This window comes from Pseudopipra pipra, chromosome 8 (assembly GCF_036250125.1).
Source record: "Pseudopipra pipra isolate bDixPip1 chromosome 8, bDixPip1.hap1, whole genome shotgun sequence".
Lineage (NCBI taxonomy): Eukaryota > Metazoa > Chordata > Aves > Passeriformes > Pipridae > Pseudopipra > Pseudopipra pipra.
Genome location: NC_087556.1, coordinates 15,189,719 through 15,205,412, shown reverse-complemented (window position 1 = coordinate 15,205,412; position 15,694 = coordinate 15,189,719). Strand labels below are relative to the sequence as shown.

The 15,694-nt window shown below is 38.1% G+C and overlaps 1 protein-coding gene across 6 annotated transcripts in view; it reads left to right on the top strand.

Annotated features, from left to right (window-relative positions):
• KAT6B (lysine acetyltransferase 6B) overlaps positions 1–15,694 on the top strand; it is a 108,828-nt gene that overhangs the window by 75,543 nt on the left and 17,591 nt on the right. For all 6 annotated transcript variants that reach the window (XM_064662659.1, XM_064662664.1, XM_064662662.1 and 3 more), the window contains exon 12: positions 129–222. In XM_064662659.1, coding sequence (XP_064518729.1) covers positions 129–222 — 94 coding nt within the window. The remainder of the gene's footprint in view (positions 1–128; positions 223–15,694) is intronic.

Genomic DNA, 15,694 nt, shown 5'->3' with positions numbered 1-15,694 from the left:
TGACTTTGATACTGACCCCATACATCTGTTCACCTTATTGGGATATGTTACAAGGACAGTGGCAGGTGCAGGCAATTGCCCACTTCAGCAGTGCTTTGACATACTTGATCTGTTTCTCCTTCCCACAGGAAAAGCTTTGCCAGCAGAAGTACAATGTCTCCTGCATAATGATCATGCCCCAATACCAAAGGCAAGGATTTGGAAGGTTTCTCATTGATTTCAGTAAGTGAAGTGTTTTATTTACACTTGTGATCCAAGGAGCTGACGGCTGTGGCTGTTATAAGAAAGCGTAACATGTGAAACTTTATTTAACTTGCTTTGTTGTTTTTATCAATAGATAATAGGATTTCTGTTTATGTTTACGTAGGATAGAAAAGCTCCCTGAAGTGAAAAACTTAGTGCTACTCTGTTATTGTACTCAAGGAAATTGAGAATGGATCTCTCGGCAGTAATATTAGCTCACAAAGCTATTACCCTGAATGAATTGTCTAAATTACCTTCCATTTTGCCTTGCTCATTAGTATAAGAGGAGGCAATTATTTGTGATTGTAGCTAAGAAGGTATTAGTCTAAGGCATTGTCTACATTCTAATATTTTTAACTTGTATCTTCTTTTAGCTAGAAAACTGTTCTAATTGAAGAATTGCCGCATAGAAGGAGTGTGTTTTGGGTTTTGTGCTCATCACTTCCTTAGAGAAAATGGTTATCAGAAAAAGTATAGGTGCTCATGGCTGTACTTCCTGTTTTGTTTTGCTGAGTTGTCTGACCTGTTAGAAAGCTTCAGGCATACTTGTTTAGATACCGGTTTGTTATTCTCCAAGTCTTTAAGGTGCAGTAGAACTGCAGACAAAATTATCTAAGGAACCTTCTCAGTTAAATGTCCTCAGTATTACTGAATCCAGCTTTCTACTGTAATTTAGAGGGAGGATGACAAGGAATTAGTGTATATTGTGTGTGGGTGGTTTTCACTATTATGTTTTTTAAAGCACTGTTGAATTACATGACAACAGAGATAGTTCAGATAATAGGATTCCTGCCCTGAAGGTGTATGCAAGAACATTAAAATGCAAATAATAATACATTGCAGTATAACAGCAGGACAAAGACAATAATTTGTAACTGTAGAGTTTTCAAGGTCTGTGTCTTGCAGTGTTCTACCCAGCATGACTGCACTAGAATGTATAGAGATACTTAGTGTGTCTCATCATTGTATGGCTTTAGAAACAGCCTTCACTATACCCCTGTGAATCAGGTAAGGATGTTTCTGGACCACTTAATCTGCCATTGAAATGTAACCATCACTGGAGTGGAACACAGCAGCTGTTCCGTTGTGCACCTTCTGCAACCTTTTAGGAAAGGCTGTGACAAATACCACATATTTCTGGAACTGTGGAGTGAACTTTAGGCTCACTTAGGTAGAAATTGACCCTGTTTTAGGATTAAAATACTTTTTTGCAAAAGGAGATGGAGAACTCTTAGTAGGCACAATTGGTAAGTACTTCCAGGCTTTGGCTTTGTTTGTTACTATGTGGTATCTCTCAAAAAAAAAAAAAAAAAAGAGCACTCTTAAGAAACGTTATTCTGGTTGAATTTGCAATAGTTATGTTTACAAAACCAATGGCACAGCCATGAAACCCATGGATTCCACAGAAGGTCTGCATATGAGTATCATGTGTCTCTTTGGATATGTGCTCTGTTACTGTACCATGTGCTACTTAATCTGGGAACATCATTAAGGTGTTCTGTCTTTCTTATCCTACTGGAAAAATCTTTAAGCACATTGAGTTGTTTGAATCATTAAGTTTTATGTGTTAACTTACAACAGGACCTAATGGTGTTCTATCTTGGTGTTTATCTGGTGCTGTTCCTACAGTCTTTCCTCTTTGCAGACATGTTTATATCACAGGTGTGGGCTGCAGCTGTGAAAACTGGGCATAGTCCAGAGACCACTTTCAGCTTCTGCTGTAGCTAACACACTGCCCACTTCATGGCCATACAGTCAGTCCTTCAGTACCTTTCCACAGTATTTTCCCTTTGTTTTCTGGACAGAGGTTCCCTTAACTAATTGGGAATCAGACTGTCTCAGTTGCCAACAGAACAAAGAACCAAGAGGTGACTGAGAAAATCTGGCTCTGTAGTGTGAGTGAGGTACAAATTGCATGAAAGGTAGTGAGAGAACTGTTTGTGGCTGTTTCTCCCTAGATGTGTAAAGGAGAAGGGCAAGTTATCAGACTAGTTTTCCTAGACTGTGCCATGAAATGTGGCAGCCATAGCTTCATCTGAATCACTGAGCCCAAAATCTGTCTTTATACAGAAGAACCCTTTGAAATCAATTTTACTTACTCTTTTTTTTTGAATTTTACTTGTGTTTCTGCTTTTTATGTTATAATTGACTAACTGCCATCTTCTTTGTACTTTTTACCCTTTCTGTGCACTTGTGGTCTCCTGTGTAAAAGTTGCTCTAGCTGGCCTGAGAAGATGTGGTATAACAAAATTCCGGTTATTATTCTAAACTTGAACAGAGCAAGTTTATCATCGTTTAAAACATTCTTTGCTGGTGACATTATTGAGACTGTCATGTTCTCATAAAGTTGTTGGAAGATAAATTTTATGCTTTGAATGTTAAGTCTTCATTTGTTATGTGGGTAATGCTTGTAAACTGCTCTATTTTGAAATCTGTGAAGCAGTCACTGATACTTGTCTTTTTTCATGACAGTAACCAGAATAGTTTTTAGACTACAATAATAAAAATGTAACTGAGCAAGTAATTTTCAGAAAATGATAGTTAAAAAACACAAAAGGGAAGGTTCTAAGAACCGTGTGCGAGCAGCTGGCTGCTCACATTACTTTGTGTACATCTAGACACTTGATGGAAAGGCTGGAAAGCACGCAGCCTTAAGCCATGACATGACTTCTGCTTTGCCAGCAGTCTGGTGTAAATGTAGTTTGTGGTAAAAATTTGCTTCCTTTTTGGTAAGTGAAATGCATTTGTTTGTTCAGATTGTGGTGCATTCTTTTGCCTTGAACTAATTTAATGTTCACAGATGAGTCTTATATGGTCATGCTGTAACTTGAATGGGAAAGTCTGCTAAAAGACAAATAGGTATTTGTTTTCTGACCATTGATTTTTGGGGTTTTTTTTCAACTTATATTCTGTTAACTACATTTAAACGTATCTATATTTCAAATTGAAACTGATAATACTGTTACTTCTTACTCTGTAGACACCACTGTAAAGGTTTATCTGTCTGTTTCTTCAGGAATCTGTAATCTCACCTGTGGGGAAATGATTTTAAAAAAGAAGAAATTAACTTTTGTGAGAAGCAAGCATGCTGTAAAGTGTCTGAGTTCGCTAGTCTTGATTGTCTTCAGCAAAAATTTCATTTGTAGTTTTCTGTATGTCATTCATCATTTAGATAGCAATGTTATTGTTAAAACCAGAAGATTTTTTTTTTTTGATTGTAGGGAAGTTAGAGATTTTGACTGTTATAGAAGTTTGTTGGGCTGTTTGGAAATTGAAAAAAGTTGTTATAAATATTTATTAAATGGCTAAACTGTCAATCTGTAAAAATGAAGACTTGATACTGCTTCATTTTGCTTAATTCTCTGTAAGATAAAATCAGTTTAACCTATTTTATGTTCTTGAAGCTCGTCATGCTACAGACCAAATGGTTTACATGAAGTCTTTACTTTGTTTACACTGAATATACTTTAATAAATATTATAATGGTTGATGTTTCACGTAGGGATAGGGAACCTAATTTTTATTTGGAGTGTATTTAAACGTACAAAGCATTTCCTGAAAATAAATAAAGGTCTTAGTTTGGTTGTTGTATTTATACCTTCCTGCCTTTTACAGGAGGGAAAGTTCTTGCCAAACTTCTTAGGTTTGGGCTGTTTGTTTTGTTTTCATTTCCTTGTTCTTGTATTCAGTGAGGTTGACTGGATCGTGATTGCAGGGTCGTACCTGAGGGAGAATAACTGAATTCTGCACCCATCTTTTGTATGTGTTGTAAATAAAATTTTTGGGCAAGTAGACTCCATAAAGCAGGCTTTATTGTTTAAGAGCCCATTCTGGATTTGTTTCACTTCAAGTCCATTTGTGGTGATAGACAGCTCTCATTCCTGTCACAAGGATTACATGCATTTTCGTTTGGGTGAGCCTTTGTATGTCCTCTGTCAGTTCAGCCTGCACTGCTGCTGTGGTTTCAACAGTGCAAGCACTGAAGCTACGGTGTTGTGACTTCTCTCTGTGCAGACCCATTTCTTTTATAAACTTTATCAACTTCTCTATACAAGACATTTTTCTTTGCTTTCTTGATTTGAGCTCTTGCAAATCTTCACGTGGTTTTTATTTCTGTTCCTTAGGCTGCACGTCCTACTATGTCCTACTAGGACATACTAGTATTTCTTTATTTGGCATATCTAACACGGAGTTCAATATTACTAGAATGGAATACAGCAGTATTTCATATTTGTTTTCTGTAAGTTTAAAGTCATCTTTTGATTCACATTTCTTCACAGAGCTCATCTTGTTACAGTCCTGTGTTTCTGCTTACTGGATTGCAAATTCTGTGCTGGAGGCCTAGCCAGCAGTTGAAGGAAAAGAAATGCATGTGACTCTTAGGATAAACCTTTCCAACTCTGCTGGCCAGTATGCTGACAATTCATTTACATTACAGTTATAACCGGGCTTTTAATGCTGAGGAGCAAAGTCCTTGATAGCCTGTTGTTATTTATCTTCAGGGCGTTTCTGGTCCAACTGATTATAGCAGTTTCTTACTCCCCTTCAGAATTCCTTCTTTTCATTTGGTTGTCTGTTCACTGTGAAATTATTATTCTTGTTAGAGAGATGAAACATGTTTTAAAGATGCTGGCATACTATTTAGGCTACATACATTCTTTGTTTTGTGTGTAGGTGTTTTTTTTTGGTTCACTTGTCTGAATGTTTGGGAAAGTTGGTGCTGACTTTTTGAACTTCTGTATCATTTATTGCATGCAACTTTTAATACTGGATTTTTTCCCGTTAGCTTGAATTAACCCCAGATTCCCTTCTGGGATGTGTAGCTCAGATTTTTTGTGAGGAAACCGTGACAGGGAAGGGCAATTAAGTCTGGCAGTGAAAGAAACAAACAGAATTTGTATTACCTGAGGAGTTTTAGTGGCTCTGTTAAATGTCCTTGTTTGCTTATTTCCCCAAATCTGGTATCTGTTTCTTGGCCACGTGTTTGGGTTTTTTCCTGTTCAAGTCAAAGAGGTGAATAAATCGTCAAGTCCTGATTTGCAAAAGCAGCAGAGTATGAGCAGTATCAGCACTTGTGCAACAACTCATGTACAGCACTAGGGAAGGCATATTTCCAAGGGATCAGAGGAAGGAAAAGTTGGCTGTATAAGTAAGGGGAAAATTGTTGATGAGAAGTCATTTCTTGCCTTCTAAATGCTTTTCATGAATGAGCATCAGAGCCATCGATAAAGGATGTCAGTACTATTACTGATCTTTTTAAAATGGTATCTGAGAGAGAGAGAGAGATTCCTTCTCTTGCTCAGTTAGTTGCAAAATTCATTAGTCTGTGTTGCTTCTCAATAGGAAATGGCTCAGCAAAGGCCCGTGAACAAGATCAGTGTAGTGTTCATTTGCTGTGTACAGCTTTGAGGAAATCGATTGAAGACCTGGAACTACAAGTTGTTTCTTTGCTCTCAGTTTTAATCCTGTCTTCTTGACTGCAAATTCCTACAATCCCTTGTCCACATATGACCATTTAGGGGCTCTTGTGCACAAAAGCTGAATCAGTGAAATATTCTGTGCTGAAAGTGGGTGGGGAGTAAGTACAGATGTCCTCAAAGGTGTTTGTTATACCCATGATCCTGTATGGACTTTGTTTGAGAAGTAAGGAATGGTGATGGGGCAGTGAATAGACAAAAAAAGGATGCATAGCTTTGTAAAGTGCATTCTTGAATTCCTTCCAGTTTGCACTTGTTTCAGAAGATCTGCATCCCTCTGTGGAAATGTGGAAGACTGTTCATTCCTTAGTGCTCAGTAATACAGTAATACAGAAGTGGTAAGCATTGTGTATTGAGTCCAGAGACTGCTTTAGGCAGAGAAGTTGTCTGTCCCACAAGCATCTGTATTGATGAGAATGGGGTCAGTGTGTTTATTTCTTACTGCCAGCAGTTTTGAGACACTTTTGAAACAAGCTGAAAAAACTGCATTACATGAAACCTGGGATAGTCTTCAGGCACAGTTTAAGGAGATTGAAAAGTATGAGATTTTCCTTTGGTGTTTAATGCAATTTTGTTCTTCCAACAAGTTTGTTAAAGAGCTTGTCTAGCCTGTAAAATAAATATTTCTGTGAAAGGAAAGAGATTTGGTTTCTGTTAAACTTGAAGAAAATTATATAGTTCAAAAATAAAACTGCTTATTTTTGAATATGTTCAGTTCAAACCGCATTTGCTCTTCTAGGGTCAGCTAGTTATTTCCAACTTCTGTGGCTCCAGTACTTGAAAAGCTCTATCTTCTGATATCAACAAATGGTTATTTTGATGGAAAATAAGAATTCCTTTTGGACAATATTGAGCCTTGTTTTCTCACTCGTGTGCATTACTATGTCTTGGGTTTTTGCATTGTCTTCAGCAGGAGTGAGGGTTGAGCTTTCCATGGCTAGTTGCAGTTTGGACAGTCATCTTTTCTAGTTTCATCTTCCAAACTGGCTTTGTGGTACTTTAGTGTATCAAGAAGGTTTGAAAATGTTGCTGTGCCAGAAGATCAATTTTATAACTTGCTTATCTGTGGTTCTTGCTATAGTGTTTTTAGGTTTCCTGCTTTAACAGCAAATTAGGTTACTCCTTTGTGGAAACCTGAAAAGCAGTGATTTTTTGTGAAGTATTATGTTTGTGCAGTCATCCAAAAAAATCTAATTGAGCAAAACTTGAAACTAGTAATGGACTAACATGTGGCCTCTCATTTAGGGCACCATATTGCTGATAAGACACTAGCATTAGAGAAAATGTCATGACTGTTTGGAAGATAAGTAACTTTTAAAAAATGCAATAAATGTGTTGGAAATAAGTGGTGCAATAAGAGTAAAAATGCTGCCTGAGATTTTTACAGTGCCTCTGAGAAAGTAGTGTATCAGTAAAGGAAAAGCCTTGGAAAAGGTAGCAGACTTTCTTGACTGAGGGCTTTAATTTTTTAGTAGGAAGCTGGCATGAGGAAAATGAGCAAAGCCATTACAGTACAGAAATGGTGTTGTTTCTTCTTTAAAGAATACTTGAAAATGGAAACAATGACAAACCATTAACAGAAGCACCATGAGGGCAAGAAAGAGCAGAAGTAGTGAAAATGTGTATTTTTCTTCTTCATTATGATGAACTGACACAGTTTATTTGCTGTGTAACCTTTGTGTTAAGTAGCTGTGTAGACTTCCCTTACAGTAACAGGTCAAGGGTGGATAACTAGTTTAAAACTCTATTCAGATGGAAACAAGAACATAGACCTTGAACTGAGAAAAGCTGTGTTCTTTATAATAGTTAATAAATTAACCTCTGGAAAACAAAGCAAACTCGAAAAAAATGTAAAGGTGGATGCTATAATGAAGGAAATGCATTAGATGGAAGTGTGTTCACATGTATGGCATGTAAGTTCTGGTACTGTTATGCAACTACTGGGAACCACTGTCTGATACCTGCTTGCAGTTTAGAACTAGCCTAAGCTGCAGTGGGCTGTAAGCGGTTGGATCTACTTGTTTGGTATGTGTTTATTTAGCACTGATAGTCTAAATCTCCTTATGAGAAATGGGAAGTAATGTGTTGACCAGAAAGTAATATTTTTGAAAACCTACTGTAAGAGAATCGTAGGAATTTTTTAGATATCTCATAACTTTAATCAATTATGGATATGAAGTATAAATAGCATTTGAAAAATTAGGATGTCTGTGGAGTGATGAACTCTTTCTGTAAACACCTCTTACACTGTTATTTTCCAAAATCTGATGTTGAGATGTTTTACAGTTTGCTCTAACAAATATTGAAATATAACAGAAATACCACCTAGGAATAAATACACTTTTTAAAACAGTTGTTTACAGTCATGCTTTGCTGTGGCCTTTAAACAGAATTGGGGGGGGGGGGGTTAAGATAAAATTTATTCTAACTAAGAGCGTTTCAGCATTCCCTTTCTCACATTACAGTTTCTCACATTACAAGGACTGTTTTGTTACTGCTGAGGGAGTGGCAAACAACTGAAGGTGAGAATGTGAGACTAGGAGTAGAGAGGAACAGGATTTTTTTTTTTTTTAATAGGCTTTATGGGAAAGGTATTTTCTCAAACTACATTTCTGAAGAATTAAGGATCTGTGTAAAACAGGCCTGTGTCATTAACTGTGGTGGCCCATATTGAATCATTCTCTGGTGTGGGGTATTTTACAGCTGACTGACTTGTGTACCCCAGTACAGAATACTGTGTCAATCTCCTCATCATTTTCTGTTGGTGTTTACAAGTGCATTGTGTCCAAAGGAAAGGTTGAATTACCTGCCTTTTTTTTTTTTCTCCCCTCTAGGAGGGAATTTAAAGTGTCTCTGAGAGCTGTGAATTTGAGTGAGCCTGACTGCTGCTGCTTATTTTCTGTTCTTTTCTTGATGATTGATTGTGTTGCTGACCTCAAGGCTTGAGTTTGGCCTCTCGTAAATAACTAATAAGGAGCATTCTGTCAAGCTGAGATTTAGATGAGGGGGTAATGAAGATGGATTTTGAATCAAGCTTAGTTGACTTAAGATTATTCCAAGAAAATCAACCCCTTGGGATTTCTTGGCATCACTTCTATATAGCTTCAAGACACTGTACATTTATCAGAACTGCAAAAGAAAGCAGATGTCACTTAAGGTGCAGAAATTAAGACTGTTTTAACTGAAGAGCATCTTTATTACAGATAGCATTAAAACCAAAAAAAAGACAAGGCTAAACACTGTAGGAATGATAACAAGTATTTGTTGGTGAAGCTGTCTTCATAAGCATTAGTGAACATGGAAAGCCATCTACTGAAAACTGGTGGCTGAAAACAGGTTTTAATTAACTTCTGCAACTTTATTGATTAGAATTTTTACAGAGGGTAAGGTAGCTTGGGAGGAAAACAAATTGTCTGAGTTAGCAGGGATCAGGTTAGGAAAGCTAAAGCCCTGATAGGGTTAAATCTGGCTGGAGATGTCAAGGGTAACAAAATCTTCTATAGATACATCAATGATAAGATGAAGAATAGGGAAGATGTGAGCCCTGTCTGGAAGGAAATGTGAGACCTGATTACCCAGGATATGGAAAAGACTGGGGTACTCAAGACTTCCTTGCTTCAGCCTCTTCACCAGCAAGTGTTCCAACCACAGTGCACAAGTTGCAGAAGGCAGTGTCCCTGTCACCCTGTTGTTGAGGCACAGCGGGACACCTTGTGGTCTTCTTGAGGCATGTCTTGTTTTCAGAGCCAGCATTTTTATCAGTCAGTTCTACCTTCTTTTAAGGGAATTGTATTTTTTCCTTGTTTACTTCTAATAAGAGTAACAGTAGATATTTAGCAGATTCCTGCGTCTTAGGCTTAGCTTTTTGAAGTGTGCTGTAATAGGTTAGTTTGTGTTCAGTGCTTAGCAGGTAATGTGCACTTTCTTATCATGCAGTTTCTGTATCTGCTAACTAACCAGATGCTGCCATCAAATTCCCTAATAACCTCCTTCACCTGTTGTTGTGACTCTTTTCTCTGAATCTTACTTGGTTAATTTTTTGTTATACAGCATGCTTTAGTAGAGCAAATGAATAGCAATGACATTTTGCTGCTCACATAAGACAAATGCAGCTTATATCTTCTGTAGTGTCTTAAGGAGTATGTGTGTCATGGCCACTTACCTGAGCAAACACAATACTTGCAGTGATTTCCTAAGTGTGCCTTTTGGCTTCTCAGCACTCAACTCCCCGTTTCTCTTTTGTTCATGCTGTTGAATACTACTAGGCTATCCATTGTAGGTAGGAATAAAATAATGATAGGAAAAGCTCTTGGGCTCTGGAACTTCATTATCTACTCTAAAACTGTTAAAACCATCGCTGATACAGTTTTGGTCCAGGGCACCTGTCACTTTCCAAATGTGATAATAGTTTTCCTAAGCCACGAATCTGGGAGAATTATGTTAACAGCCAGGTTAACACTCCAGCTGAGAGTCAGAGCTTAGTGGCATGGATGCCATCTGTCTGTGCTGGTTGGCCTCAGTGCCATGTAAAGATTCTGGGCACATTGTTATATTAGGCATAGCCCCTTAGGTCCATATTCCTGTGTTGTCAGTTGAGTGTTGTAGAGGTACATAGAGCCTATAAGAAGGCAAGCAGTTAGTATTGTCTAATGAGCACAATAGATATATTTTTAACACAGTATGCATGTGCTGTCAACATGTAACACCAGAGGGTAATGGCAGTTCTTCAAGGAAATTCATTCAACAGTTATAATTGAATAAACAATTTACTACTCAGTGTCATTTATTGAATAATTTAAAAAATGTAACTTTAAATAATAACTTAAAACATTGCTTATAAAATCAAGAACAATCCAGCCTTTTTAATGATCTTCTAAACTACTTAACCTATCAACAAATTGATTCATCCAATTGGTATTCAAGACTGATGCCCTCTGCACATAAGTCCTGCTTTTAAGGGTACTTCAGTTCCTTTTCTCTTGCTTATGCTTTCACTCTGCTTATAAGTAGTCCACTTCATACACAGAACCTCCACTCAAGGGGTTTAGTGGCAACTGGCACAGGTAAAATAAGTGTTAGCCAATTAATTCACTCAAAGGGTACCTTTTGTAGGTCTGACTGTAATGCAGTCATCTTTACCTTTCTTTCCCTTCATGAAGGGAATTTGTTTAGCTCTAACCTCTTCTATGAAGCTTTCTATAAAGAAGCTAAAGGTTTTGGGCCTCCTGTGTTGGGTTTACTTGAGGATGTGGAGAGGAATGAGAGCTTACATTATTTCTTGTAACAATAATGAGAGAATCTTTGGCTTACTCTGTTCATCGTGAAGAAAGCTTTTCTTTACTCAGACAAAGAAAGGGGAATGTAGCAGGTTGTTCACTGATCTGAGCATCTCAAGTTACAGCTAGTCTTTTTTTTTTTTTAATAGTGTTTTTGTGGATCTTGGGATCAGGGTCCTTTGAAGCTGTCTCAAAAGTACTTTCAAAGAGGGTACTAGCACCTATTTAAGGTCCTCTATCTTTGACCTTCCTCCCATTGACATAGATAGGAACACTTCAGAGGCACACAGAATAGTTATGGAAAAAATGGTAACATGAATTACAGTTTTAGGAATTGTAAGTCTTAAGAAGTGCACACTTTCACCTTTCCTATTTCTGCCTTCCACTCCTGGTCATACCTCTGAACTTGCAGTGTTGAGCTGACCTGACTGTATTGAGCTGTCCTTTCTGAATACTCAGCTGCTTTGATATTTCTAACCACCCTTTTGAACCTGTCTTCACAACTTGTTCATATAATATCAAAACAAAGGACATGATGTTTTGTAAGACAAAAAACATTATCTCTTAGAATAACTTGAAGCACTGGTTTGAGGTAAATCTTCACTTGGGATACTGGTGTATTATTAAAACAGTTATTAGTACTTCCTGTTCTTTCAGATATTTGGTTTGATACAGAATGTTGCATGAAAACTTAAAAGTTCTTCCTTTCCATATTAAGGGACTTATTTTACTTGGATTTGTTTCAAACAAAACAAAGTTTAGTGGAAAAGTGCTTGATTCCATCTGTCTGAGTTTGGTAATTAGTTTGTGGGGGATGGCCTTTAAAGAGATGGAGAAGAACTCAGAACATACCAAGTGTGATAGTTCACTGGTTGCTTCTTTTGTTCTGGATAGATTCTCATGAATATGTTTTCTTCTGACACAAATATTAACAAAATACATATAGGAACTGAACAGTGCTGATTATATAAGGGCTATATTTTGAGCACAAGCTATTGCTTAGGCTCTGCTTTGGGACTAGGGGTCTCAGAAGTAGATTTTAAACTGTTTCCAACTTCCAGAAGTCACGTGTATTGGCATCTTTAAAGTGTCTATCTGGAAAGCATTCATAAGTAGCTTATAAAATTCTGTTTACCATATAAGAGTTACTTCGATGGTGTTGGGATACCTTTGCTATGCTTGGAAGTGTGTGTAAATGTTGATATGTGTGATTGTGATGTGCATGCATAAGTGTGAACCTGAGATTGATAGGTTTAAGTTACACAGTGCACAGCAAAAAGCTATTACCCTTATAAATCAGACTAAAGTCCAGAATGCTAGTGTAGTGTTACTTTCTTATTTTATGGATGTAGTGTAGTGTAGTTCCAAGTGGACTTCTGCTATGAAGGCTACATTCAGTCTAAAATTCTGGAAAGATCAGTAGACTAAAATCTGTTCTTATGATCCAAACAAACCTGCTCCTATTTGACTCCCATTTTCATGACTTCAGTACACTGTTCCTACCCCTTCATTACTCTCCAGCAGCTCTTATCAGTAATGATGTTTTTGATCTGGCTTCACTGGCAGATAGACTAGATCAGTGGACTTGATTGCTGACTGCTTAAGTCCATAACATAATGATGTTAATAACCAATATGATCCAAATGCTTAATTACAGGTATTGTTCCTGTAATTTGTAATGCAGTTAATTCACACAGCTGATGCAGAGGTGGATCATGCTTTTGAGGTCCAAATGTTCCTGTTTATTATGTAATTGCTCTAGACCCAATGATTGCTTGAAATACCTGAGAGTCATCTGGTATTTAAAGAGCTGTGAGTATATATAGTTTAGAGGGCATATTCATGCTACATATAATACTTTCTGATAGAAAAATACTGCTTAAAATGGACAGAAATGCATCTAGAATATTAATGTAAAAGCACAGATGTATTGAACCCTCCCCAACCTTTGTCTGGATACAAGTTAATAGAAGTGCTCTCCAAGATGAATCCTAAATAATAGGAGTATGTATTTGCCTCTTGGTGAAGTCTCTTATAAGTGTCTATCTTAACACTTTATGGAGAGACTCATACTTTGTGGGTTTTTTCACTTCTTTGTAACTACAGAAAAACATACAAATGCAGTGACCTTTGCTGTAAACTCAGTACATTGTAAAATATGATAGAATAATTGTAATAGTTTCACATACTGAGCAATATTTAGACTAAATAGCCAGAAATGGAACAAGATGCTGCATTTTAGAGCTGTATGATAGTGGTTAAGGAGAAAATACAACAAATTCATTTTGTGCATTTTGGAGCACAGCATAGAAGGATGAAGCATGGGTATGGATCCTGAGCTCAGGAGGTGACTGAACTATGTAACAAAGAGGTGAATATCATTAATGACAAAGACATGCAAACCTTGCAGTTTAATGGAACAGTTGGCCCAGAATTGGCTGCTCTGAGGGTCCAGAGGGCTGTTTGGAGTTAACACAACCATGAGGGTGATGTTTCACAGGCATCAGTTGGATGGCACATCAGAAACTAATTTAGATCTTCTAGGGAGATAAGTAGCCATCCAGATCATGGCCTTCTTGAAGAGTGGGGTTTGTAGGAGACAATGTGATTGGAGTGGGCAGGGGAAGGGGGCCCTCTTGCATTGCATTTGAGATTACATTGTTCCAATTTCTCATGTCCTGCAGACAAAAGGGAGGAATTGGAAGACTATGTCATTGAGCTTATAACCTCATTGGGACTACAGAAACCCAATGGGTAGCTCAGAAGAGTGACTGCTGCAATAGATGGAGAACAGTCTCTTCAGGGACAGGCAGGGAAGCCAAGGAGAGGAGTTTGTGCTCTACACAAAGGAATAACTTTGAAGCAGAGTTCTCTGCTGTGGAATGGGTCATAGGCCTGTCAAGTCTCTGTGCCTCAGAATCAGAGGTTAGGGCAGCAACCATTAATACTGTGGGTGGCATTTGTTACTGATAGCCTGATCAAAAAAGGGAAGAGGTTGAACCTTCCAAGCAGCTGGGTGACATCTGCTAGTAGAAGGCCTTTGTTCCCAAGGACCACTTGAAACAGTTCTGCAAGGGCAGCACAGCAGGATATTTGGGACAGTATTTAAACACAGATTTTTCGAAGGACCAGCTAGGGCAAGTGCTTTGCATTTGGCAGCCCAGGCTGTAGTGGCTGGGAGATAGTAGGGTTTCAGATCCTGAGAGAAATGATAAGGGCAACTAGCTGATTAAGGCCCAGAATTTTACTTTTTTTAGAGAATTGCTAAGTGGTGTCCTCAAAGAGGTTTGCTGTGAAGAGCAAAGGAACACAGGACATGTTGATCTCTGTAGGCAGTTTCCTCAGACTGCAAAAATGACTCATTCTAATAGTCATGAAAATAGCAGGCATTGCAGTAAGCCTGCTAGGCCACAGGGAGAGTTCCTGAGTTGAGCAGAAGGAGTCTGCAAAAGGCACTGGTATTACTTACATGTGCAGCAGTGTTAAACTGAAGCTTGGTTGGAGTTGAAACTGAGGGATGTGTAGAGCAATAGAAGAGCTCTGAAGAGTATGTGGACAGCCACAGGAAGAGTAAGCAGAACATGGCCCTGCTGATGAATGGAATAAGCATGTGACAACATGGGGGTGTGATCTCAGAAGTGATCTGAGGTACTCTGCTTTCTTTGCCCTGACTTTTACTGATGGGGCCAGTTCTCAGGTGTGACAGAATTTATGGAGCACAGTGAGATGCCATCTTTGCTAGAGGAAGATCAAGTTATAGAGTACTTAGGGAAAATGGTGAGATTCACCCAAGAGAACTGGCTGACATGACTGCAAGACCTCTCCCTATAATCTTTAAGAAGTCAGTGCAATTGAGGAACGTCCTCAGTAACTGAAGGGTGGCAAATGTTACAAGCATCTTCAAGAAAGTCAAGAAGAGTGGACAACTACATCAATGAGTGAAATAAATGGATCCGTATCATCATGATATTACAAAGATTACAGAGTATATGACTTGGTATAAGTCATATAAAATGCTGAGGTGCATCTGAGTCTATAAATTCTGTCTACAGGTATTTCCATATATGCTGTCTTCTGAAAATTCTGTCATTAGCATTAGATTAGCTTATAATAGGAGAACTTATTTTGGAAGTAAACTTCAGGAAGTTTGGAAGTAAAGTGCTGTCATTAGGCTGTTGTTTAAGTGCTGTCTTGCATAGGTGCATTTTGAACTGGACTTGATAATGTGGTACTTAACACGGGCAGCTTTCTTCAAGCCTGTTTATAGGATCAGTGATGTATTACTGTTGTTAGTATAGCTGAACATGTCCAGAAAGATAAAATGCAGTTTAGTTGTGCGTTGACCCCAATACTGTGTAGCTGTTCAAATCAAACTGATAGCAGTGGCTTTAGTGCATGGCTGGAGAGGAAGCATGTCCCTTAGAATGGTACATTCTGTCTTTGTTGTCTGTATTGTCCTTGATTCTCAGGCAGTTAAGCCATTTACAGCTCGGCTGCTGAATACCAGCACATCCAGATGACACGTCTCATAGGCAAGGGGAAGCTGGTGACAGTTTATTTTATTATGACTTGCTGTATATTGTAGCAGCTCAGTAACTGTTTCATGGCTGTGAGAACTGAGAACCTGACGCTTGTTCTAAGCCATGTCATTCCTGTTTGTGATTTGAAACCTGATTTTAAAATAGCCTTTCTGTGCAG